Raw genomic sequence first — 24,610 nt, 5'->3', positions numbered from 1 at the left:
TCAAAGACCGCCGATTGCACTACCCTTTTCCAATCGCTTACTCACGCACCCAGGGACTGTAGCATGATCATGACGTCCTCAACGCTTACATGCTGTCGTCCGGTCGCAACGTCTCCCGTGAGGAACGAGGGGTAATACGCTGGCCATGCGCAAGCTTCACGAAAGGTCCCAGATAGAAGACAGCCTCTGCCTAAGTTCCCGCCAGGGGCGTCACCACAAGCCACCACGAATCCGACAGAATGTGACAGAGGGCCGGATTCTGGAACATTTCTGTCACCCCGTGGTACAGATGGCCATACAACCCTCCCCCGTCTTTGCAGACAGGATCTGGTGCACTGGCCCTCGTGTGACTGCTAAGGCACCCGCCGCCCCTGCCGTCCCTGAGGCCGACATAAGAAAGCTTGTGCTTTAGAGAGGTTGCCACGCCCTCTGGGCTGCACCATTATTTTGTGCCCGGATACCCCCCTTGTAACCAAGGATTAGGAGGGGTCACAGGATAGAATGAAGGAATTCGGATTGAGAAACAGGGCCGTGGAAGAGAAAACGAGGTGAGCCGTTTCGGGGTCTCGAGTCTCAACCACATTATACCACCCGTCGTCGCCGTGGTTCCACATAGAGTGGGCCATGACTCCCAGGGTGGGTGAAGCGATATGGCCGTTCAAATGGCGGGATTCGACCCAAAACCTTCGGCTCAATACTCCGCTGCTCTAACCAGTTGAGCAGTCGCGACTTTTGAAGTCTGATTTTGAAGGTAATGGCGGCAGTAGCGGTGTATTGAACCGAAGGTCATGAGTTGGAATCCCGCTCATGGTACTAATTTTTCATTTCAACTGAAAACCTTAGATGAAAAGAATAATTAATTTGCAATAATTAATATGGTAAATTATGGGCACTAAACAAATATGTATTAATACCAACATATGTTTCGCAATTCGCCCCGGCCCTGCAGATGACCCGAATAAAGTTCGAAACGAGGCCAAAAAAATGTGTTTTTCTAAAATACTTCATTCCTGATCGATCCACACTACTAGAACAAGTTAATTAACCAATATGACTCCAAATGTGACGTCACTTAGATCGCGTTGCCTGGTAGGCAAAGTTTCCCTTTATTTTTGTTATCGCTCGCAGTTGAAACTTGAAAGTGCTGTCAAATTTATGTTAGCTGAAATTTGAAAGCGGCATGATTTCACATAGTCGTTGAGTTAACTCTGCTTACAATAAAACTTATTTTATTTCAGTTTAATTCTTTAAGGTATGTAGTTCAAACAGTATTTTGTGATATTTATGTACCTATCTAAAAACTTTTTTGCTCTTCTTGCCTTCCTTTTTTTTTTTTTTTTTTTTTTTTTTTTTTTTGGCCTTATGGTCTAGCATATTGGCCAAGTCTCAGTGCTTCTTTTAATTTGCTTCCTTCTTATTTATCCATCTCCCTTAACAGTTTTTCTACTTATCCACGTTACCTGTCTCATATTTGTCTAGCTATCTAGCCTACCTTTATTGCCTCACATTTGTCTAGATATCTAACAACTTACTCTACCTACTTTCATAGCCCCATATTATTTAGATATCTAACAACTTTCTTACCTATTTTTTACCCCCTGAATTCAACTTAAATAAAATCTCTTCCATTCTCCAGTCACATCCTTTGGTGATGGTCAATCACAACTCTCCTGCGTTGTAAGTCTATTTTGTGTACCATCATCCTAGCCAGTGTCCGTCATCTTTATCATATTTCGCTCAACAGCCAGGTTTGTTGAACGGGCAGTTAAAAAGCTGTGCTCTTTGTCCATAGGAGCGCACACTATGGACTTCAGCGTTACGGGCTGATTGATCCCGAGTTCCCTGAGCGTCTTCTAATGACGCTCAGGTATGTGTAATCTTGCGCCTACCACTACACCCACTTTTTTAAAGAAATTTTCGTGGAGTAGCTCTGTAAGGGCTTCCCTCAATATCTCAATTTTTTTTAGGTTTTGAGGTCTGCCACCTGATCCAATACTCCTGCAGTCTCATACCATCTTGAGGTCTTTGATGAAAACTTTTTTGCCGGCGGCAATGATATTCGGCCAGATACATGCCCCATCAAGTAATCGGTGGGAAATTTTGATGGCGATCAGTATCCTTAGTCATGGAGGCACCCATCATTCCTCGTTACAAGCCCCGCATCCACTACATTGCACTGGCAAGCTCAAGTCTGCCGCCCTCCTCATCACCTCCCTTATACCCATCATACCATTATTTCATATTTATCCGTACATCTGACAACTTACCTATCTATCTTTATTGCCTCATATATATCTAAATATCTAATAACCTTCTTAATTTCTTTCCTACCATATTTGCTTCCTATTTAACTACCTATCTAACAATTTTTCTATTATAATAGAACAGCATAAATACTAATTTATCCTTAATTATGAAAATATCAACTAGTTTCAAGTATACTTTATCTTTTTGACTGCTATTTTAACCAATTGTTTATTTAATTTACAGTTCAGAGATGAACGTGCAAAGAGATTTTTATATGAAAGCCCTAACCAATATTGGTTATGCTATCAATACCTCCTGGGACTTGGAACAGGTGGAGAAACTACTTTTTAAATGTTCTACAAAGAGGAAAACAATCCTTAAAAAAGTAGCCTGTGCAATAGAAAATAAGGATAGAGATGATTACACAGATGAAGGTATAAATTTTAATGTTTTACCTCTGGCTGTTTCAAACTTACGCAAAACTAACTTACAGATTTATTCTTCCTTGGCCTAAGATAAAAGTTGTACTAGTACAATGCTAAATAAAGCGGTAACAACTTATTAGCCGAAGAAAACAAAAATGGTCTAAGTATTTCAGACTGATGTATCTGGGGTTATATGGCCCAGAATCTGTAAAAGTGAATCATTTCTGCAATGCAGGATGGCTTAACAACTACCAATTTTGTCATGGTCTGTTCTCGATTCAGCAAGACAGACCCACCTCTGAATCCTTTTTATGAGAAACAGAGCCCCAGAGGTCTTGATCGAAACTGAACACAGCCGATCAGGTGCCTTTTTATAATAAAATTTAATTAAAGTTTGAAAACAATTTATTAATTATACAAGAAAATAATTTAAATCAATTAATTTCGTTTTTAAATTTTGATCAAACAATTAAAACTTTTTAAATTTAAATAAACAATAATTTCATGCAAACCGTTTGCCAGACTATTTAACAGGGGTGGATAGGTACTCACTGTTTACAGTCAATCCGCAGTGGACCGAAGGACTCTATTTTAGGGAATACAACACTTTTTAAATTCTTTTTAGGATCGCACACTTCTTTTGTCTACCATCTACTGGAATGGACTTGTTCACTTCTAGATTGTCTCTCCTTGTCCAGATCCTCTTTTATTTTTTACTCTAGGCCTAATCTTGAAAACTAAATCACAACATTATCACTTTGAAATAAATTGAAATGTGACAAAAACATTGGGTATTGTGAACATGGGGTCAAAACCATATTACAACACATTTTTTTTTTCAAATTATAAAATTTCCCATTTAATTACCCCCTTTAAACAAATGGCAACAAACAGAGATCTATCTCTAAATATGAAACAGCAAACTAGACATTGAATCATACTAAAATTTAGCGCGGAAACAGATAGGGAAATAAGCAAAGGCGACCAAATGCATATTCTAGAGTATGGAAATAAAGAAGGATCAATCCCACAATACATTTTTTAAAGGGATCCACAGGGATTTCTCCTCCTCTCTTTTTTTTCTCTCTCTCAATTTATAATTGTTATCTATATGTACATAACTAATAACTTTCTTAATTACCTACTTACTTTATTTGCTTATTATATGCTTTTTACTTACCTACCTTAATTTCTTGTTTCCTATTTATCTACCTCCCTAACAATATTCTTGATTGCAAACCTCCCTTACTTGCCTTCTTTTGATCTACTTATCTAATAACTTTTTCATTTACTTACATATATTTCCTGCTTCCTATTTATCTAACCTTCCTAATAACTTTCTTAATTGCCAACCTACCATACTTGTCTATTAATCCACCTTTTGAACAATTTTCTTAACTACTAAACTACCCTACTTTCCTCCAGCAGTGTTTTACTGAACCCATGGTCTAAAAACAATTTCTATACTTTTCTGTGCATATATTTATTTGTAATATAATTATAATACACTTCTGTGGCAGAGTTGCTTCGAGTAATCAACAGTATTGTTCACATCCCTAAGAACTTGGACAAATCATTCATTGAAGTAAGGCTTTCTTTATAAAACATAATAATTACTATTATTATTTTAACACGGGTCTTTTTGATTGAATAACTTTTCTTAGGGTGTTACAACTAAATCAATTCAGAAAAAATTATGGTCCTCTATATTTCATGAATTGAAACATTTAAGTTTTGTGGAACCAGCGAAACAGATATCGGTTGAAAAATACTTTTATTTCCTTAACAAATTAGTAATTGAGAAAAAGGTAAATATATTAGATATTATTCATCGGCATGTTAGTATAGTTTTTGTTTTTTTAAGTTTCCTTATGATACGGCTGTTGAAATGTTTGGCGTTCAAGAAGAATGTAATGAAACGGAGGGCCCAAACGTAACAGCGGACTTGATCGCTGAGCTCGATAAAACCATTATGGCAAGTTGTTATAAAAATCAAGCCAAACTTATTATAATTTATGTATAATCTTCATTCCAGGAGACAAAGGCAAAAATGAAAATCAGTCACACTGATGAAATTGTAGAGGTTCCAACATTCGAAAAAATTGATTGTTTGGTAAAACCGTTAGCTGATTTTAATAAAAGATGCAAAGAAAAAGAGATAAAATGTGATGAGAATGTTATCACCGAAGTAACTTGCAAATTAGAAAATATTACAGATGTAAGAAAAACCAGTTATCTTTTGTTTGGCCATTTCTTATTTATTTTTCTCATTTTCAGAGTTTTAAAACCATAAGTGATATTAAATCCTTGCAAGGAGAAGAGAATTTCTTAAAGTATGGTGTTTTATGTAATTAATAAACAAACTTAATTTTATAACATTTTATATTTACAAAATTGTGTCACATTTGTATGTAAACTAAGAAAAAAAAATACTGTACAATATTTACAAATTAATTGCTTTCTATAAATATATTCTTATTAATATGGTAATTTCACAATTTACTGTGATAAGTGTCTTGTTCAAATCCTTTGTTTTCAAAACCGTTTACACCTTTCTTTTGTGGTACTGTTAAAACATCGCAGTTGTTTGTTGCGACCTGCTTGATGGGTGCACTTTCAGCATCAAATGCTGCTTTTTGTGCGTCTTTCTTGTGTTCGGTGTACATCCACCTTTAAAATGGAAAATTTTATATGAAGATCAAATATTACTTTGGTAAATGTAAAGGTTTCTTACAAAAATATTAAAACAGCTGGCGCAGTCAGTCCTCCACCAAGTAAGAAAAATGCCCCAGGTACAGTGTCCATAGTCGCTCGGTACACAGCGCTATAGAGAGGGCCATAAACAACAGGAACTATAGCTTCTGCTAGTCCAAATACAGAATTTATTTTTCCTGAAATTTATTTATTTATTTTTTACAATTTCAGCTCTATTAATACCAAATTACATATTTTAATTTTAAAAAATATTTACCTAATTCATCAGGAGGGACTAGTTTTGAAATGATAGACCTCATCGCAATGAAAGAAGTGCCGTTTACAATATCAACCAATGGAGCTGGAATCAATTCAGAAGATTAATTTAACTTATTCCTTCCTTATTAATTATTAAAATTCTACCTAAATAAAACACCCAAGTCGATGTGGCAAAGGCATAAACAAATCCTGCAAGGATTTTACTCATGCAAGACATCACTCCAATAAGAGCGTCGTCGATTTTCAAAAAGTGGCTAAACACTCCAACCGAAATTGCAGTTCCTGTAAATAATTTTTATAGATAAATTCTGAAATACTCTTATTTACGACACGATAAATGGATATCTTATAAATACCTATTAGGTTGGTTATCATGCTGTATGTGGAAAATATGCTGAAGTCTACTTCGTTCCAGTTGAACCGATAGCGTGTGAACAGATACATGACAGTCATTTCACCTGGAATCAAACAAATTAGTTTATTTTAGACATTTTGTTTTACAGTAATCAATTGGAATACACAGTTAACATTTAACAGACTATTAAGAACTTAAAGTTGTGTCACAAGGAAACACCTTAAGCCCCCCCATTTCTTGTACACATAGAGGAAAAATATAAGAAAGATTACAAATAAGAAAAATAATCAGATTGGAATGGTAACTAGTAAATTATCGGAATGGAAGAAAAATCCTTAGCAGAAAAACAAAGTAAAAAATATAGTTTTCAAAATAAAAGTAATATTTCATAAATCATTCCTAACCATTCATAATTATCAAGGAGATTAATATTTTGAGGTTATGTCAAGTCTGTTCAAATATCTGAATTTCTTGATAAGAAAGTGTGAACTTTGTTTATGAATGATCGAATGATCTACAAAAGATAGAATTGTACAAATAACTCATCGGGAGGAGTCTGTTAGAAGAGCAATGCTGTCGATACTTTCTTCTTTAAGTTCTATATGGAACTATTTTATAATCATGGAATTGATCTGTAGCGAGTCTTGATTGAAACTGAATTAAATCAAGAGGGTAGTTTCTAATAGATATTTTAGGTTGCAGTGGAAGAAAGGGAGATTATCGTTACTACTGGCATTGGAGAGGAGGAAAAAAATAATAAAGACTAGCAGGTCAAAGATATACCAGCACTGAGGGCTTCATACTCCTATCTCAAACTAAAAAATATTTCCAACTTATGAGAAAATGCAATAAGGTAACTCTGATGTGGGTAGCAGGACATGAGGGGATTGAAGTCAAGACAAACTACCAAACACACCAGAACTGCAAAAATAAATTACTACAGATTGGTGTAAAAGTTTGTGAGCTTAGAGGTTAAAAAGCTAATATTTTAGGTTATATCGACTTTTCATTTAATTAAATAGATCAAAGTGAAAATAAATCAAGTACATGGTAGTAAGTATCTACTTTGTTTACAATTTTTTCCATTGATGGGTAATCTAGATAAATTTACAATTAAATTGTGTCAACTGTTAGAATGGTCTATATGTTTGGGAGCTTAGGGATTAAAAGACAACCTTTTAGGTTATATTTATTTTTTTATATTATTGCACATATCAAAGTAAAAATAAATCAAGTACAAGGTAATTAAGCATGAACTTACAATAATTTTCCATTGATGGATAATCTAGTTAAATTTGAAATTAAATTGCGTAAACTACTGGAACAGTGTAAAATGTCTAGGAGCTTAGGGACTAAAAGCCAATCTTTTAGGTTATATGTTGTATTGAATTTTTTATTTTATTACATCAATCAAAGTGAAAATAAATCAAGTACATGGTAATTAAGCATAAATTTGGTTACATTTATTTTCCATTAATGGATAATATAGATAAATTTGAAATTAAATTGTGTAAACTATTAGAATGGTGTAAAATGTTTGGGGGCTTAAGGATTAAAAGCTAACCTTTTAAGTTATATCAAATCTGTTCATTTTATTGCATCAATCAAAGTGAAAATAAATCAAGTACATGATAATTAAGTATGAACTTTCCTGGTAAATGTTTTCTACTAATAGATAATATTTTTTTGCATTGATTCAGAAATTGCCATCGCAGCAAACGATTCTGAGATGTCTATGTGAAATTTTGTTCAAGTAAGGCCAAGGGACTGTGAGGAAATGATTTAGGGCCAAAATATCACGTTCAAAGGATTACTTATAAAAATAGTAGTTAATTTTTCAAAATTGAAGAACTATATAGAAATGATCTTTACAATGGATTTCTTATCCATAGATCGCTTATTTCATATCCAGCCCGGAGGTCCAAAAAAATACGACTAAAATTCTTGCTCTTTTCATTTCCTATCGTTAATAGATTATCGTAACATTTAAAATATGTTAATACACTAATATATTAATGGCCTCAGGACTGTGTTACCAAATTAATTTTATTAAAATGTACTTGTTTCTTAAGACTTTCGTTTAAATGTAATTAACGGTTTGGTTGGCTGATATTTATTATGTATGAAGGCGACGTGCAGTATCAGACCATAGACTGTTTCCTGGCCGAAGGATCATCCTTGTTCGGACAGGAAGCGGGATCCTTCCGCTTCGTCGCCTCTACCCATCTGCCCCAGGTCGTCCGGCATACAGAACAACTTTCGCGGGCAGTATCGCCCATGACCTGATAACGAAATGAAATGCAAACCCAACAGCCTTCGCGAGGCTGGTGGAGTTGCCGAATTCGGGCTTTTATGCCGTTCCCGCCGTCGTTTTCAACAACAATGGAAGCATTTATTACATTAAATATTTCGCTAATCTACAATCTTATCGAAAGATGAGAAAAAAAGTTTTGAGAAAAACCTATTGTCTTGTTTCAACTCTCGTGACCAATCACAGACCAAGGCTTATGCCCTTTGTAAATTTAAGGCCAGGCATAATTGTCAGTAATTATTTTCAATCCAATTAACTAATTTTTAGTAGTGTCCATCCTAATTTTGTGGAACTCTATAATAAATTGAGGCTAGGAAATAAATTATATTTTTTGCCACATGCTACTTGCCACATCCATAATCGTCCAGATATCCACTTTTAAACTTACAACTATGTGACAAACCGTGAAACAACTTTATTTTTAAAAAAAGTTACTGAAGATGGCTTATAGTCGACGCGTCTGACGAAATAAACTTCTATGTGGAAAAGTCCATTTATTTCCTACCCATCAACCAATTAATTAATGATGAAAGATAAGTGATATATAATGATATATTAGAAATATAAAAAAACTTATAAATTAGCATATTAATCCATTTATATATATTTAATAGTCATAATTGACATATTAATTGTTTTAATTAATTATAATTTTAATCTAAGGTCTTTGTAAAATGAAAAAGCTAGTATCATGAGCGGGATTCGAACCAGTCCCTCTCACGAACTCTAACCACTTGAACTATCGTGACTTCGATCATTCGGACACCAACTTCAACCTTTCGAATTTTCCCTCTTTTTTTAGAGCAGCGGCGTATTGAGCCAAGGTCGTGGGTTCGAATCCCCCTCGTGACACTAGCTTTTCCATCTCATCCAAGACCCTAGGTTAAAAGTATAATTAATTATAAAGCTGTTGTAGCTACGACTTTAGCTAATTTAGTATTTCCCACTCCATATTAAATTGATACTTCACTTATTTTCCAATTGTATTTATTCTTTTATCAAACACTTGGCTTATTATAATTTGTATGGAAAACATATTTTTTATACTTGGGAATTTTACTGAAATGGAATTGGCTATTATTGACACAAAGAAATGGTTCGATAATTTAATTTAATATTAATAATTTATTTTTAATTTAATAGCGATGAACATGAATTATTTTCACTTTGGTCTAAGCAATAAAGCAAATAAATATAACATAACTTCATAGATTTGCTTGTAACCCCCTAAGCCCACAAATATTTCACATCATTATAACATTTTACATGTTTAATTTCAAATTTCTCTTGATTATCCATTAATGGAAAAAATTATGACCAAAGTTCATGCTTAAATATCATACTTAAATATCGTACTTGATTTATTTTAGCTCTGATCAAAGCAATAAGGTGAAAAACAATGAAATAACCTTATTTGTCCACAACCCTTAGTCCCACAAAAATTTTATATCGTTCTAACGTTTTACGAGTTTTCTATATTTTTTCTATATTAAACTATAAATAAAATACGTTTATCAGTAAAGTACAAAGTTTACTTATTAAGCACGTTCTGTTAGTGCCATTTCTCTCTTTCTGGAAGATTGAAACAACTTGAGATAACCTTAAAATGTCCAACGTCGTTTATAAGTTTGGAGGAATGATAAACTATTGTATAATATTATTTTTATTATGAATAATGAATTTCGTTTTCTCACTTTTCAAAATTTGTTTTAGAATATCCACTAGAGGAATAAAATAACCCTTGCTTTTACATTTTGTAAATTTTACAACCATATTCTATCTGCATAACAGTTTACACGTTTTATTTTCAAATTTCTCCTCATAGTTATCTACGAATATAAAACATTAATGACCAAAGTTCATGTTTAAATATCACATACCTGATTTATTTTCGCTTCGCTCGACAATGTTGATTCATTATATTTTTCTGGTCCTCCGGGCCGGATATGAACACAATGACCAAATCTAATAAAAACCATTTGATTTTTTATGTATTTTCTAATTTTTGACAAATTCGACCAACCGATGGAATTTTTGCTTGTGATTATTATTGCTAATTAACAAGTTATTTGAAAATAGTCAATCGTTAAGTAGAATGGTTTGTATATCTAACATTTGTTCATTTTAACGTTTTATTGTTGCTAATTATCAATTTAACTTGAATGGACATTCGAAAAGTAAAAAAATGTAGTCGATACATCGTCAGTTTTTTACAACTGACAATTGAAAAATGAATGGTCAGACAAGTATTAGAATATAAACAATTTGATAAAAATATTTTTCACAGTAACCTTGATTACTGTTTCTTATTTGTTAAACAAACTGTAAAATAACAGATTATTGCTTCGAATTAGTCAAAAAAAGCATTTGTGTTTTCCTTTATCAGAAAGTAAATTGCGTATTTTTAACAACAGCGAGACGACAGCCAAGGGCACAAAACATTTCACTATTTTTTATGACCGACCGTTTAAAAATTACATTTTGGCTGTACGCAGTTCTGCAAATGACTGGTATGAAAACTTATTTGTGAAAACTATTGGTGGTTGTCGTCAAACAAAAATAAAAACTTCAAAATTTTTTGAAATAGCTTGCATTTGTTATAGAGGTAGAGAGATGTGTGAGAGAAATAATGTTTGCTTGTGTGTGTGTGTGTGTGTGTGTGTGTGTGTGTGTGTGTGTGTGTGTGTGTGTGTGTGTGTGTGTGTGTGTGTGTNTGTGTGTCCCTGCGTTTGTTTGCTTGTGTGTGTGTGTGTGTGTGTGTGTGTGTGTGTGTGTGTGTGTGTGTGTGTGTGTGTGTGTGTGTGTGTGTGTGTTATATATATAGTGAGAGAGAGAGAGAAAAAGAGAGAGAGAGAAAGAGAAAGAGAGAAACAGAGAAAGGAAAAAGAAGAAATAACGAAAAAAGGTAGATGGATACAAAGTACATAGCAATGACCCGACTGAATTTCTCATGAACAATGACTATCAAAAAACCAAAAAAATAAGTGTTTAATATGTTTTACTCTAGTTTCAAATGTTTACCTTTTTTTGGGAAAAATTGTACAACGTACCTTAAAACCCAGTTCAAATTTAAAATTTCAACTACGACACTATACATCCTGAAACATCATTTTAGAAGATCTTTTACGCTGGAAACAATGGTGCAATCGGATTTTAAATTGGTGAAAAAATCACAATGTTAGGGATAAAATTAAGTAAAAATTCCAGTATGTAATTTGCTTGTTCACTACAATAAAATTAAATCAATCGCCTTTATTGTTTACATTGTATCATTGTTTGTTAAACTGCTTTATTGATAGTGGAGTCGAGTTGTACTCCGAGAAATTTTTCCTGATCGCCCCAGAGTAAACCACAAAAGTTTATTCATGTTGCACACAATAGGAAGAGATAAGGATCAGTTGCTGTTCGATCACCAAGAAACAACAGCAACGAACAGCTGAATATTTTACTTTATATTCGAGTAAATCCGAATTCCTCTCTCCGAAACGTTGAAATGGTTTTAGGCTTTTCAAAAAATAAAATTAGAGATGTATTCCGGATTTTAATCGGTAACGGTCTCATCTTGTCTAGGGACTTTGGAACTCTGATTGTGACATGCGTCTAACTTCCTTGCACAAATGTCGATTTGGTAAGTTGAAGAAAACGTCCTTCCAAGGATCAATCCTAAGGACTGACGAATCCAAATCCACCTCTAATGGCATCCTAAACCGCTGGAATTTTCGAACGTCGGCCGAAAATGTTTTACTCTTGTCATCATCAGTTGGTTCACACTATCAATGTTTGGTGTGGACTTCTCGGAAATAAATTAATTGTGCCTTATTTCTACGAATTTAGACGGTGCTCAGTTCCTCAATTTTTTGAGGAAGGTTGTACCAACACTATTAGATAATGTTCTTCTGTAACAACATCAAAGAATGATTCTCCAGCTTGATAGATGTCCGGCACACAATTCTTTGCAGATGAGATCTTATTTGAATCGTCACTTCCGCGATAGGTGGGTAGGACCTCATGGCCCGATCTGCTGGCCTCTTCGGTCACCCGATTTTACTCCACTTGACTATTTTCTGTGGGACCATTTGAAAAACGGCATCTACGGCAATCATAAAAGATAGAAAATGCTTTTCAATCCATCTCTCATGACTCTATCGCTCTGAGCACGGGTGAAGTGCTCAGAAAGAGGTTAAAGAGGCTAAAAAGAGTAAATCTTTGCGTCATTGCGCAAGGCAGGCAGTTCGAACATGAATAAATAGATAACCAAATGACTTTTTTTTAACCTTTTGCTAAAAATTTGTCATTTTTTGACCAAATTACAATCCGATTGCACCATTGTTTTCGGCGTACAAAATCATTTAAAGTTATATGTCAGTATGTCTTTGGAATTTGGGAGTTGAACTGGGCCTGAGGTTCTCTGTATAATTTTGTCCAAAAATGGTAAAAATTTAAAACTATATTAAAAAATATTAAATACGTATTTTTTGTTTTTCATAGCATGAAATTCAGCCGAGCCATCTAAAAGGTCACCCTGTATAGGACCGTCAACCCGCGTTGTTTGAGTGTCATCAAAACCTGCGAGTGTAGACGGATCCAATGTGTCCACCGACTCACAGTCCTACTCTGTTATAGGCTATAAAGAGACCAAGATCATATAGGAAATAAAAACCCTAATAATTCAACGACACCAGAACTAAATAAGAATTATCTACTCTAAAATTGGATATTGCTACTAAAACACCAGGACCAAATAAGAATTATCACGTTGTTCATAGTTTCAGTTGTGTTATTTCTCCACCTGAAATTGTATACATTTTGTAAGGATAGTTTTCCTGTATTGAGCACGTGGTCCGTTTTATCTAAAACTTTATTTTTCTCTTTTTTTTCAGTAGTGTCGACGTTCGAGCAGTTTGCTCATCTTCGGAACTATTATTATGGGTGTAATTGTAATTGTAGATTACCGTAAGATACGGCTCTCCCAACTTAAATAAAAGTCACAGAAGATGAGCAAACTGCTCGAAACGTCGACACTACTGTAAAAAAAAAAAAAAATAAAGTAATAAAGAAAAAGGACCATAGTAGATAGTCAAAAGGAAAAAGTAGAAAGTCATTGAAGACAAAAGAATTAGAAATATAGGGTGATTTATCGATAGAGATAGAAAGATGATAGAAAAAGGGGGAGAGAGAGAGAGAGAGAGAGAGAGAGAGAGAGAGAGAGAGAGAGAGAGAGAGANACACATAAATGAATGAATGATTAACATTTTATTTAAAAAAATAAATTGAAAATTTAGGTAGCGAACGACTTATCGTACGAGAAAGAGGAGAAGTAGAGAGAGGGATACACACACACACACACACACACACACACACACACACACACACACACACACACATATTTAAAAAAAACTTGAAAATTTAGGCAGCGAACGACTTATCGTACGAGAAAGAGGAGAAGGAGAGAGAGAGAGAGAGGGTGGGAGGGAGGTAGGGAGGGCGGGAGAGAGAGAGAGAGAGAGAGAGAGAGGGAGTGATGGAGAGAGAGAGAGCGATTTGTACAACAAGGCTACATGTTTCATAAAAAAAAAGTGAAAACCTTTTACTTTGAAGATTTATTTTATAATGATTTCTAATTTGAATAATATAAACAGTTGTAATAATTGGGAAAAGGGAACGGAGAACGTGTTTTGCCTCAGAACTGATTAGGAAGTTCCAAGGCTGTTCGAAATTGCCTTCCTCATGTCCTTTTAAGCAACAATGCGCTGATAGTTACACTCGAAATCACTTTTAATTGTAAACATTAATGCCGATAATATGTTGAAAAAGTGTTTCAAAGGACTATGCTGTACGAAAATACTTTAGGAGAGGAACAATGGCAAATTTGTCAGATTAAACACAGTTGGAATTGGTTTATATCCAATTTGAGGTTTTTTTTAGCACTGGATATTCAACGATTCATTCTCTCTGACGCCTGTGTTGTAAAGGATGATCTTCCTGGTGATCCGATGTTAAACAACGTGGACAACGTTGTCCAGGAACTGGACAATCAACCTAATGACCCCCAGTGTCAACTTGACCTACAACCGTCTAGCTGGTTTATCCTCTCGGTGGGAAATGTAATGGATGATTTTCATTGCAATGTTGTTTTTGAATTTCACATTTTGTCATGTTCAAAAAATAAAAAATGAGAAGTTAGAAAGGCCATTCTTAAATTGAACTTAACAAACTTAATTGAAATGAAATATAATTTAAAAATATCATTTTAAACAAACATTCATTATTCAATTCGTAAATCAGCGGCATTTGGTCAAGTTTAAAATTAATTAATAATCTGTAACTGTTATTGATGGCGGTTAATTGCGAGAAGCGAGGTTAGGCAAAAAAAAAGGCAAATCTTCAATGCAATTTTTATGAAGGATGAACACTTCACGAATGGAATCTCTTTTACACAATTGGCTAACCTTGGATCTGAAAGGCTAATTTTCCTTTCTATGATTTACCGTTCTCGCAGATACATGAAATTTCAAACACTGGATGTATTCAATAGTAGTGAACCGCTTTTTTATCGGATGGTTAGTCAGGTTTTGATTCTACGAGCCTGCTGACGTTTTCTGCGAAATCTTTTCGCCCAGTTTTCATTTCCTGGTCGTGTTGCGGGGAGGGCGTTAGTCATTTCTTGGATTACAAAGAATCCCGCTTCTACCCGTTAACCGGAAGTGGGATTATCCCGACCGATCCACGGGGGGAACGCTTCGCGCGGGTGAAATTCGCCGAGAGGAAAACGGAATGAAATGACTGAAATATGTCAAAACTACAAGAAATCAACAAAACAAAACTATAAATTTTAGCCCAGGCAGCTAGTAAATACTAAATAGGGCGAACGCGAGAGACAACATGCGGACATCCACTGAAGCAAAATCATGTTCCACATGATTTTAATAAACTAATACTTTTTCCTATTAAAAAACGTTCTTCGCTAGCATGAATTTTATTCACAATTACATGGTAAAAGTTAAGACTCATTTGGCTCAAAAAGTACAGCGAGACTAGACGGACCTAGTTGATCAAGAATCGATTATTATAGTATCGATCAAGTATCGATTGCTGTAAACATTGTTTTTTACTATGTGGCTACAATAAATTATTATTATTTTTATTAATCTCCACACTAATCAAAAATCCTTCGTAATATAAATGTTTGTCGGATTGATTATATATTTTCTGTTTCAAGTTCGTATCAATTTCGCAATTTTGTACCAGAGGATGACTGCTTGTTGTTTCTCTCGCTAGTCGTCAAGGATTTCTTTAGGAAACCAGTGTCTATGGGACAATCTGATGACGGATATTCAATAAATACAATTCTTGACATAGCGAACACTAAGCTGGTTTTTCTAATCAGAAAGTAGGAGAGTAGCGTGAGAAAACATGCGGACATCCACTGGATCTAAAATCATGTTTAGCATTATTATATTAAGGTAACATTTTTTCGTATGAAAAACGTCCTTTGTTAGCATGCATTTTATTCACAATTGCATGGTAAACGCATTTAGCCGAAAAAGCACAGCGAGACTAAATGGACCTTTTCAAGGATCGGTTATTATTAATTCCACATTAATCACACTAATTAAAAATTTTTCACAATATAAGTGCTAGATGGTTTGATTTTATATTTTCTGTTATAAGTTCATTTCAATTTCTCAATTTTACCAGTGAATGCGTGCATGTTGTCTCTCTCGCTGGTCGTCAAAATTTTCATTAGGAACCAGTGTCTATGGGATATTCAATGAATTCTTGACATAGCGAACACTAAGCTGGTTTTTCTAATGGGAACGTAGATGAGAACGTAGGAGAGTAGCGTGAGAGACAACATGCGGACATCCACTGGTGCAAAATCATGTTACGCATGCGTACATTACAGTAATATTTTTTCCTATGAAAAAGTGTCCTTTGTTAGCATACATTTTATTCACATTTACATGGTACGTTCAAACGCATTTGACTGGAGAAACTCGGCGCGACTAGACGGACCAGGTTGATCAAGGATCTCTTGATTAATTATTTATATCCATATTAATCCACGAACATTCACAATTTAAGTGTCGGATTGAGTGTATATTTTATGTTACAATTTCTCAATTTTGTACCAGTGGATGCTTGCATGTTTCTCTCGTGCTAGTCTTCGAGTTTTTTATTAGGAAACTTGAGTCTAGAACAATCTGATTCAATATACATTTCTTAACATACTTGACATCCAATGGGGCGAAATTGTATCCTGTGCTATTTATTATGCTAATAATTTTTCCTTAGACAAGCTTTTCTTTGTTAGAATTTCAACACAAATATTTTGGTGATGTTAAATCAGATCTGACTGGAAAAATACAACGAGACCTGGCGGACCAGGATGGTCAGAGATCATTTGACTAATTAATAATCTCCACACTAATCGACAAATCTTGACAATATAAGAACTTGTCAGCATGTTCTCTCGCGCTAGTCTTTCTGTGTCCTCAAGCTTTAACGCCCTGGGTAATTTTTTTTTTTACAGGAATTACCTCTAAAAAATGATTATTGAAAGATATTTATCTGTTTTTTAATACATCCAAACTGGGATTGTTTTCTAATCATAAACTTGAAGCCTACCGCGAGAGACACATGTGGACATTCACTGGTAAAAAATGCACTGAAAAGTAAATAATATTATGTCGTCATGTATTTTTATCGCGGTAAGTAATTTATTTTTACCGGGTTATCACTAAAACCACTATTAGCATATTTTCGACGGATTTGTAAACATATCCGACCACAGGCTAGCTCACTAATAAGAAGCTTGGAGGCTAGCGCGAGGAACAACATGCGGACATTCACTAGTGAAAAAATGCAATGAAAAGCGAATAATTAATTGGACAGGTTCATAAATTGTGATGATTTGCTTGATAATCAGCTTATTGAATCTTTTGTCGACAGATCCCTGATCATCTGGTCCGCCTAGTCTCGCCGTATATCTCTAGTCATGTTTTTTTTTTTTTTTTTTTTTTTTACCGGTGTCATCACTAAACATACTAATCTATTAGCATATCTTCGATAGATTTTTAAACATATGCTATCCCTTCCCAGGCTGGTTTACTAATAAGAAGTTAGAAGGCTAGTATGAGAGACAACATGCGGACATCCATTGAAGATATACCTGGACAAAAAATCACATGGGATAAGCGAGTTTAGAAAACCTGCTTTTATCGATGTAAAACTGTATTCTAGTTTAATTTTGATACAAAAAAGGAGAAGTTTTATAAGAATTGTCGGACCAGGATGACCAAATTTGTAATGCCTCCCCAAAATATAAACGCCATAAATGTCCATATTTTAGCCTGAATTGGTCGTATCTTAGCTGGCCAGTTTTGATAGTAGTTATAACAACAAAAAACCGACCGCAAATAAAAGATAAATTTAATAATTACAGTCTTAATTTTTGTAGAAAATTCGCAATAGAGTTCATTCCTAATATTTTAACGTTTTGTTTATAAAACTGAGGCCTATTGTGACCCGATGATATTTAAAGCAGAGTGGTAAAGGCCAGACGATTGCGAAATTAAAAAATGAACTGAATTGTTCACTTTAGAAGAGAGGAAAAGTTGGATAGATTGAAAGAGAAGTCGAAACTAAATGAGCTTCTAAACTAAACCGTCTATCAGACCGACGTGTGAAACGCACATCCTTCTTGAAGGACAAGAAAGTTAGACAAACAAACAAGTTAATATAAAATAAGTAGAAGTACGAAACCTATTAGACATATAACTTAGAAGATTTAGTGACAAGACTCATAGCCATTTTTCTCATTTATAGTGGATTTCTGTGAGTTTTCTCCCGTGTCTATAAAGATTTTCTGGCTAAAAACATCTCTAAAACTTTGATTTTAAGGATTATTAAAACTCTATAGTTAATGTTTAAATAGCACAAAGATAAGTTTAGACAGCAATACCAAGTGGGTACCAGGACACCCCAAAAAGGTTCAGTAACTGACCACCAATGCTGACTAAATTTAAAGGGCGATTTGAATAAATCCAGCCAGACTAGGAAAACCCTCTGAGACCTTGGAAGAAAAGAAAAAAGATCTTAGATTTGCTTGTAACGAGAGGAAAAAATGATACGGTTATATAAGTGCGGAAAGGATATCAGATTTCAAATATTAATTCTCCCATAATTTTTTTAAAAAGTTTTTCTTATGACAAGTTATATTAAATTAATACTTAAAATATGTAATATAATCTATATTCGATTTTTCTGTTTCGGATTAAGAGAAAAATTTAGCGTATATCTCATGGTAAATGGGTAAAAAATGGGATATCAGGTCAATCACAGTCGACCAACATTTTCCGAAACCTCACAGAAAGCCAAGAAAATAGTTGGACTCGTCCTGGTCCGTGTAGTTTCGCTTTTCTGAACATACTTTAGTTCGTAGCCTACGTTTATTTTCTATTGCCTGCGAATTGTTTTTATTCAAAGAACAAAAAATTGGCTGGGGACCGCGGTAGCCGAGTGGTTAGCATGAGAGACTCTCACGCCGCGGTCGTGGGTTCGATTCCCACCGTCGCCTCTGGCCCTTTTTTCACAATAACCCCCCAAATTTGAACACACATATACGAATTGTCACATGGCGCTAATATGCATAGTTCATAACGAAAAAAAAAAATTGACTGTACAGGCGCTGTCGAGAGACAACATGCAGACCTACACTGTACTGAGCCAGACGGAAAGGCGTTTAGGACGATCACATTAGTGAAGCCTGACAAATTGGAAAGCTTGCGAATGGGAAGTTCGCGAGAGACAACAAGCAGACATCGACTGATCTAAGACAAAAGAAATAGACGATTAGGATGATCAAGGATAAGTACCATGTCCAAAAATACGCCGACATTACATGAACTTCAATTTATTTAAGACTAGTTTAAAGACAACATGCAGACATACATTGAACTAAGGCAAAAGGAATAGACGATTAGGATGATCAAGGAGAACTAACATTTCCAAAAATACGCGTATAGTTCATAAACTTAAATTTTTTTAAACTAGCTTGCATATTTAAAGCTTGATAAAATGGGAAGCTTGTAAATGCGACGACCGCGAGAAAAAACATGCAGACATTCATTGATGTGACTCTTGAAGAAATAAGAGCTCAGGATGATCCAAGGATAATTAATATTTTAAAAACACAATGCCATCCTATAAACTTTAGTTTATCTAGCACTAGCTTGTCTATATTCAGCCTGAGAAAATGGGGCGTCCGTGAGAGACAACATGCAGACATCCATTGAAGTTTGGACGTCCAGCTAAATTAAAGAAATGAATCTGGACGAATGTGGATTATTAAAATTTCTGTAAAATACTGACGCTTACGCAAAAGATAAACTGTAGTGGTTTGTTTTTTTAATGGCCTTCTTAATAACAAACTAGTTTGCTTCAATAATGCGGGACTTTTGCGAGAGAGACAACATGCAGACATTCACTGAATTAAGCCAAAAGGAATAGTCTTTTAGGATGATCAAGGAGAACTAACATTTCCAAAAATACGCTGATAGTTCATAAACTTTAGTTTATTTAAAACTAGCTTGCATATTTAAAGCTTGATAAAATGGGAAGCTTGTAAATGCGGCGATCGCGAGAAAACACATGCAGACAGTCATTGATGTGAGCCTTGAAGAAATAAGCGCTCAGGATGATCCATGGATAATTAACATTTTAAAAACACGATCTCATCCTATAAATTTACTTTATCTTGCACTAGCTTGTCTATATTCAAACGGAGAGACAACATGCAGACATCCATTGAAGTTAAGACGTCTAGCTAAATTAAAGAAATGAATCTGGTCGAATGTGAATGTTTAAAATTTTCAAAAAATACTTCCACAACAGATAAACTGTAGTGGTTTGTTTGTTACAAGTTTGTTTAAATAATGTGGGACTTTTTGCGATAGAGACAGCAGGCAGACATCCAATGAAGTGAATCTTAAAGAAATCAGCGCTCACGATGATCCAAGAATAATTAACATTTTAAAACACGATGTCATCCAATAAACTTTAGGGTTAGCTTGACGATAGAAAACCAGGTAAAATGAGACGTTTGTGAGAGACAACATGCAGACATACACGTCAGTCAAAATAAATTGGCGTTCAGGAGATCCAAGGATAATTAACATTTTAAAACATAAGATGACTGCTCAAAAAGTTTAGTTTATTAAGCACTACCTTGTACATAGAAAGCTTGATAAAATGGGACGTTTTCGAGAGATACCATACAGACAATATCATCCCTTACCATGAGAAATAGGCGTTTAGGATGCTCCATGATAACTACCTGTTTAAAACAAAAGCTGAAAGCTCATATACTTTAATTTATTTAGGACTAGCGTGGTAAAAACCGACGACTGAGTTTGACATGACGGGTATGCTACCCTGTTCAACGATTATAAAGCTTGATAAAATGGGACTTTTCGAGAGACAACATGCAGACATCCACTGAAGGCTGGACGTACAGGTAAATCGAGGAAGTAAGCACTCTCGATTATGAATGTTTACAATTTTCAAAAATCGTACTGACGGCAATTAGGCCTTAGTTTAATTGTTTGATCATTTTTGATTAATCTGGTCTCGCTATTTACATAGATTAGACGAATGTTTTGAATTTCACGATACTTGCACAAAAGATAAACAGTGGTGATTTGTTTGTAAATGACTTTCTTAAAAAATAAACCAGGCTGCTTAAATAAAACAGTTTTGCGAGAGACAACATGCAGACAATCACTGAAAGCCTGACATATAGACAAATTGAGAAAAGAGGCGATTTGGACGTTCGAAGCGGATCAAAATCCTCATAAATATTACATTATGACATATTTATAGACCTTTAATAAGAGATTTTTTTAAAAAGGAAATGGATGAGGTTGGGCTGACATTGAATAATGTATAACCCGTCCAGTCACCATATCGAAAAACCGACGACTGAGTTTGACACGACGGGCATGCCACCCTGTTCAACGACTTGACAAATTTCGGCGGATACATGAACGAGAGGGAAAAAATCAGCTACTCGACCCGCATGACTGAAATTCTCCGAAGATTATCCTTACAGGAAACCTGTTTAAAAACTGCTTGTCGGGCCCATAAAACCGCCCTAATTTCAGGCTCAAGCGCCGGTTTATTTATTTTTAATATAACGCTCCACTAGGAAATTTCATGTGTAATAACTAGTAAATAGACTTGTCTGTACTGTAATCACTGGATATAACAGGGGTGTGTATGGACGATTTTTTACAAGACTGAGTGAGAGGGGGGTTGAGAAATTCACGAATCACTTGGAGAAAAGGGTTGGCGGTTACGCCCAGGGTTTGTTTATTTTTTTATGCTGCCTATTAATTTTATGTGTTAATATTTATGTCGAAATTGACCAAGTAAGTCAGTAGGTAAATAAGTTTTGCTAATTCTTTTGGACATATCCTGAATAAGGACAGAAAGTGAAAATACTGACAATGACCGTTATTAAATGCAAATTTTTGAAAATAATTTTTTTTCTTGTTATTTTCTTCTCGAAAGTTTTTGAAAGACAGAAGGTTCAAAATAAATCGCCAATGGTTGAAAATTTTTAAAAATCGGTCTTCTCCAATTTGGTACACCTCGGCCAATAGACATTCTCGACGACGTCCTAGAGATGCCCTCGTGACTTTCTCTTTTATCCCGTCATGAAAGGAAGACACCCTTGTTGCATCATGACCACTATTTCGGATCGAACGAAAATCACCGTTGATCGACTCTGCTGGAGCTGTTGCCCGTCCCGACTTGGGACAACCTTGACCACAGCCATTAATCGTTACTAAAAATCATTCTTGCTATAATTACCGAAATAATATTATTTGTTTCTTGTTTTAAAATTTATAAGCCTCTGTGCAAAAAAAAAAAAATCATGATGAAAACAATTAGGGAAATTGATCCAGTATTATATCCAAAAATTTGGGGAATTCGGCCCTGGGGGTCTTTTTTTTCAATATTTTCTTTGACCCAGCTAGTACCAGTCATATTCTAAGGAAACAGTTAGAAAATTGTTCAAACTGTCGATTTTTAAAATTACACTTTTAGAATTATACACCAAAATGATAAAATCAAGGATAACAAATCCAAAGGCGGAAAAAAAGTCACTCGAGCGTTGCTTTATCCCACCGCATCTGGACAAATAATTTATCAACGAATGTTGCAAAAAAATTTAAATTAACAAATTACACAGAAGGGAAATAATAAATTTCTTTTTAATTTGAACTAATTTGTTCATTGCTCTATCGACTTTTGCGTGATACATTGAAACATTAGCATTTTCCTTGTATTACACTTCAGCAAAAATAAATTAAATAAAAAACTTTTTTCAATTAGTGTATTTAAATGTAATCACCACGATGGGGAAATTAAATGAGAAAGGAAGTTCGTTAGTTGCGAAATATGAATTATTTAAATATTATTTAACATTGTAGAAAAATAAATTGTATTAAATGGATTTGGAGTGGGTTATTTGAATCTTTTTCTGACACAAGGCCAAAGTGACACGATTCTGCAGGCATGAATTTTGTGAAAAATAGAAAGTGTTTAAATTATCGCTTTGAATAGTTTTATTTCTTTTCATCAGGCTCATTCTGACAATTTATTTACGATTAGTTACATCGATTTTCCTTGCGTCAGATTAAGGTTGATCTGCGATTTAAAACAAAATTGAGCGAATCAATTCTGAAAGTTGAAGGATGCAAGTAGCCTGGGAAGGACGAGGGGTCTCAATTCTCATAATTACGGACTGAAAGGTTAGTCCTTGCGGGTAAAATATAAGTAATTTGATATGAACATTTTTTGTAATATTTACCGTGTAATGGTCCCATGACGACCATGACGACGATCATGAGAAGCATCACTCTTTTCTTCCTGTTGTTGTCCCCTTCTTTGAAAGCGACGACGATCGTTTCTTTGATGTGGTGGAGATCGAAGAAGTCCTTTAAGAAGTTGAAGAAGCCCGGCTTTACCGCTGGCTCTTCTAGTCTGCTTTTTTCCGATTTGGCGTCTTCAGGCTTTTTAGGGTCTTCTCTTATTTGGTAGTAACCGTAGCCGAAGCTGAGGATGTAGATAGCCGCGGAGAGAGAGAAGACGCCGTAGTAGCCGATTTGTTTGTAAAGAATGCCTGAAACGGCAGTTCCGATCGGCACGCTTATGGAAGCGCAGACGTTGACGATTCCTATCCTAAGGGTCCTCGTTTCAAGGGATGTGATGTCTCCGACGTAGGAGAATATCGCCATGAACATGGTCATCCAACCGCCAGTCAGGGCTGGGAAAAGGGCCTCGTTGATACCGGCCACTTCCATGGGCAGCTCGTAGAAGAAATAGGTACAGGCTATGAGCCCGATCGCTGTGAGAAATTCCCCGGTGATGGGGAGTAACATACACGGCTTTCTTCTTCCCCTTCTGTCCGACCAAGAGCCGAAAAACAAGATAAGAACCGCGGGGATGGCGCTCTGGACGAGCGTTTTCCAAATGGCCATGGAAGCGACGAGCTGCTGCACTGCAGCTTCTTCTTTCGTGTAGTTGCCCGTTTCCCTCCTTTCCAACGCTCTACAGACGTCGTCTTCGAATTTCAAATTGACCCTGCACGCTTTTTCTAAATTGAGATTCTGCGTTGCGAGGGAAGCGACTACGCTGCCGATTATGTACCAAGCGACCATCGGTTCAACGGACATGTTCGCGTAAACGTACTTGACCTTCTCGAGGAAGCCCAAGTCGCTGATGTTCGCCTTTTTCTCGACCATCTTTTTAAATCGATCCGAATATGACAAAAGACTACGTTATGTACAAGTGTGGAACGGTTATTGTTTTTATGGAAGCGGCATGTGCGGGACGCCGGCGTCTTCAACGTTTGTACATCCCGGCTGGCTTCCAGGTCTTGACGGTTAGCTGATCGGCGGACGACTACAACAGAAGCACACTATTCACCTCGTTCCCCTTCTTCCCTCACCGGCCTCCCACCGTCATCTTCGCCAACAACTGTATTGTAGTTTAAATTGCAAATTCCCAAACCAGTCATCGTACAACTTCCTCCGGCAAAATTGACCGGCCGAACAGTAGTTGACACCTTTTGCTTGTTTAGGAGAAATTGCCACTTTAATCCCATGTTTTACGTTTAACAGGAGAAAACAAAATTTGCTTGAAAAACTTACAAACACTAACACATATCCATTTTATTAGGATATAGAGAAAATAGACAACATTATTCTAAAAATCAATGATATTTTCAAC

At 35.3% G+C, this 24,610-nt stretch overlaps 2 protein-coding genes across 3 annotated transcripts; one reads left to right on the top strand and one right to left on the bottom strand.

The window, feature by feature from the left end:
- Window positions 1-1,111: 1,111 nt before the first annotated feature.
- Window positions 1,112-5,090, top strand: LOC106669588. Of its 2 annotated transcripts, XM_014399162.2 has the most exons (8): window positions 1,112-1,252; window positions 1,968-2,090; window positions 2,491-2,681; window positions 4,193-4,257; window positions 4,337-4,480; window positions 4,537-4,647; window positions 4,708-4,890; window positions 4,950-5,090. In XM_014399162.2, exons 2-8 carry the CDS (start codon window positions 2,029-2,031, stop codon window positions 5,025-5,027), a joined length of 834 nt encoding a protein of 277 aa, XP_014254648.1. In that variant the 5' UTR covers window positions 1,112-1,252; window positions 1,968-2,028; the 3' UTR covers window positions 5,028-5,090. The 2 variants fall into 2 exon arrangements, with proteins under 2 accessions (XP_014254648.1, XP_014254649.1); XM_014399163.2 differs by lacking the exon at window positions 1,968-2,090.
- Window positions 5,091-5,099: 9 nt separating this feature from the next.
- On the bottom strand, window positions 5,100-24,279 carry LOC106669587 (proton-coupled folate transporter-like). The gene is made up of 6 exons (XM_014399161.2): window positions 23,190-24,279; window positions 6,002-6,103; window positions 5,790-5,927; window positions 5,644-5,727; window positions 5,407-5,563; window positions 5,100-5,342 (listed from the first exon to the last, which is right to left on the bottom strand). The coding sequence occupies exons 1-6, from the start codon at window positions 24,121-24,123 to the stop codon at window positions 5,165-5,167; spliced, it is 1,593 nt and encodes a 530-aa protein (XP_014254647.1). The 5' UTR covers window positions 24,124-24,279; the 3' UTR covers window positions 5,100-5,164.
- Between the last annotated feature and the right edge of the window lie 331 nt (window positions 24,280-24,610).

This window comes from Cimex lectularius, unplaced genomic scaffold, assembly GCF_000648675.2.
Source record: "Cimex lectularius strain Harlan isolate CLEC.00 unplaced genomic scaffold, Clec_2.1 scaffold77, whole genome shotgun sequence".
Classification (NCBI taxonomy): domain Eukaryota; kingdom Metazoa; phylum Arthropoda; class Insecta; order Hemiptera; family Cimicidae; genus Cimex; species Cimex lectularius.
This window is presented reverse-complemented; position numbering and strand designations above follow the sequence as displayed.

Bases quoted from the DNA above. Each gene is read 5' to 3' on its own strand.
- LOC106669588 (XM_014399162.2), top strand. From the start codon at position 2,029: ATGAAAACTTTTTTGCCGGCGGCAATGATATTCGGCCAGATACATGCC. The intron at 4,481-4,536 runs GTAAATATATTA...TGTTTTTTTAAG, and splicing joins AATTAGTAATTGAGAAAAAG to TTTCCTTATGATACGGCTGT. The intron at 4,891-4,949 runs GTAAGAAAAACC...TCTCATTTTCAG, and splicing joins AATTAGAAAATATTACAGAT to AGTTTTAAAACCATAAGTGA.
- LOC106669587 (XM_014399161.2), bottom strand. From the start codon at position 24,123: ATGGTCGAGAAAAAGGCGAACATCAGCGACTTGGGCTTCCTCGAGAAG. The intron at 5,928-6,001 runs GTATTTATAAGA...AATTATTTACAG, and splicing joins CATGATAACCAACCTAATAG to GAACTGCAATTTCGGTTGGA. The intron at 5,564-5,643 runs GTAAATATTTTT...AATAAATTTCAG, and splicing joins AGTCCCTCCTGATGAATTAG to GAAAAATAAATTCTGTATTT.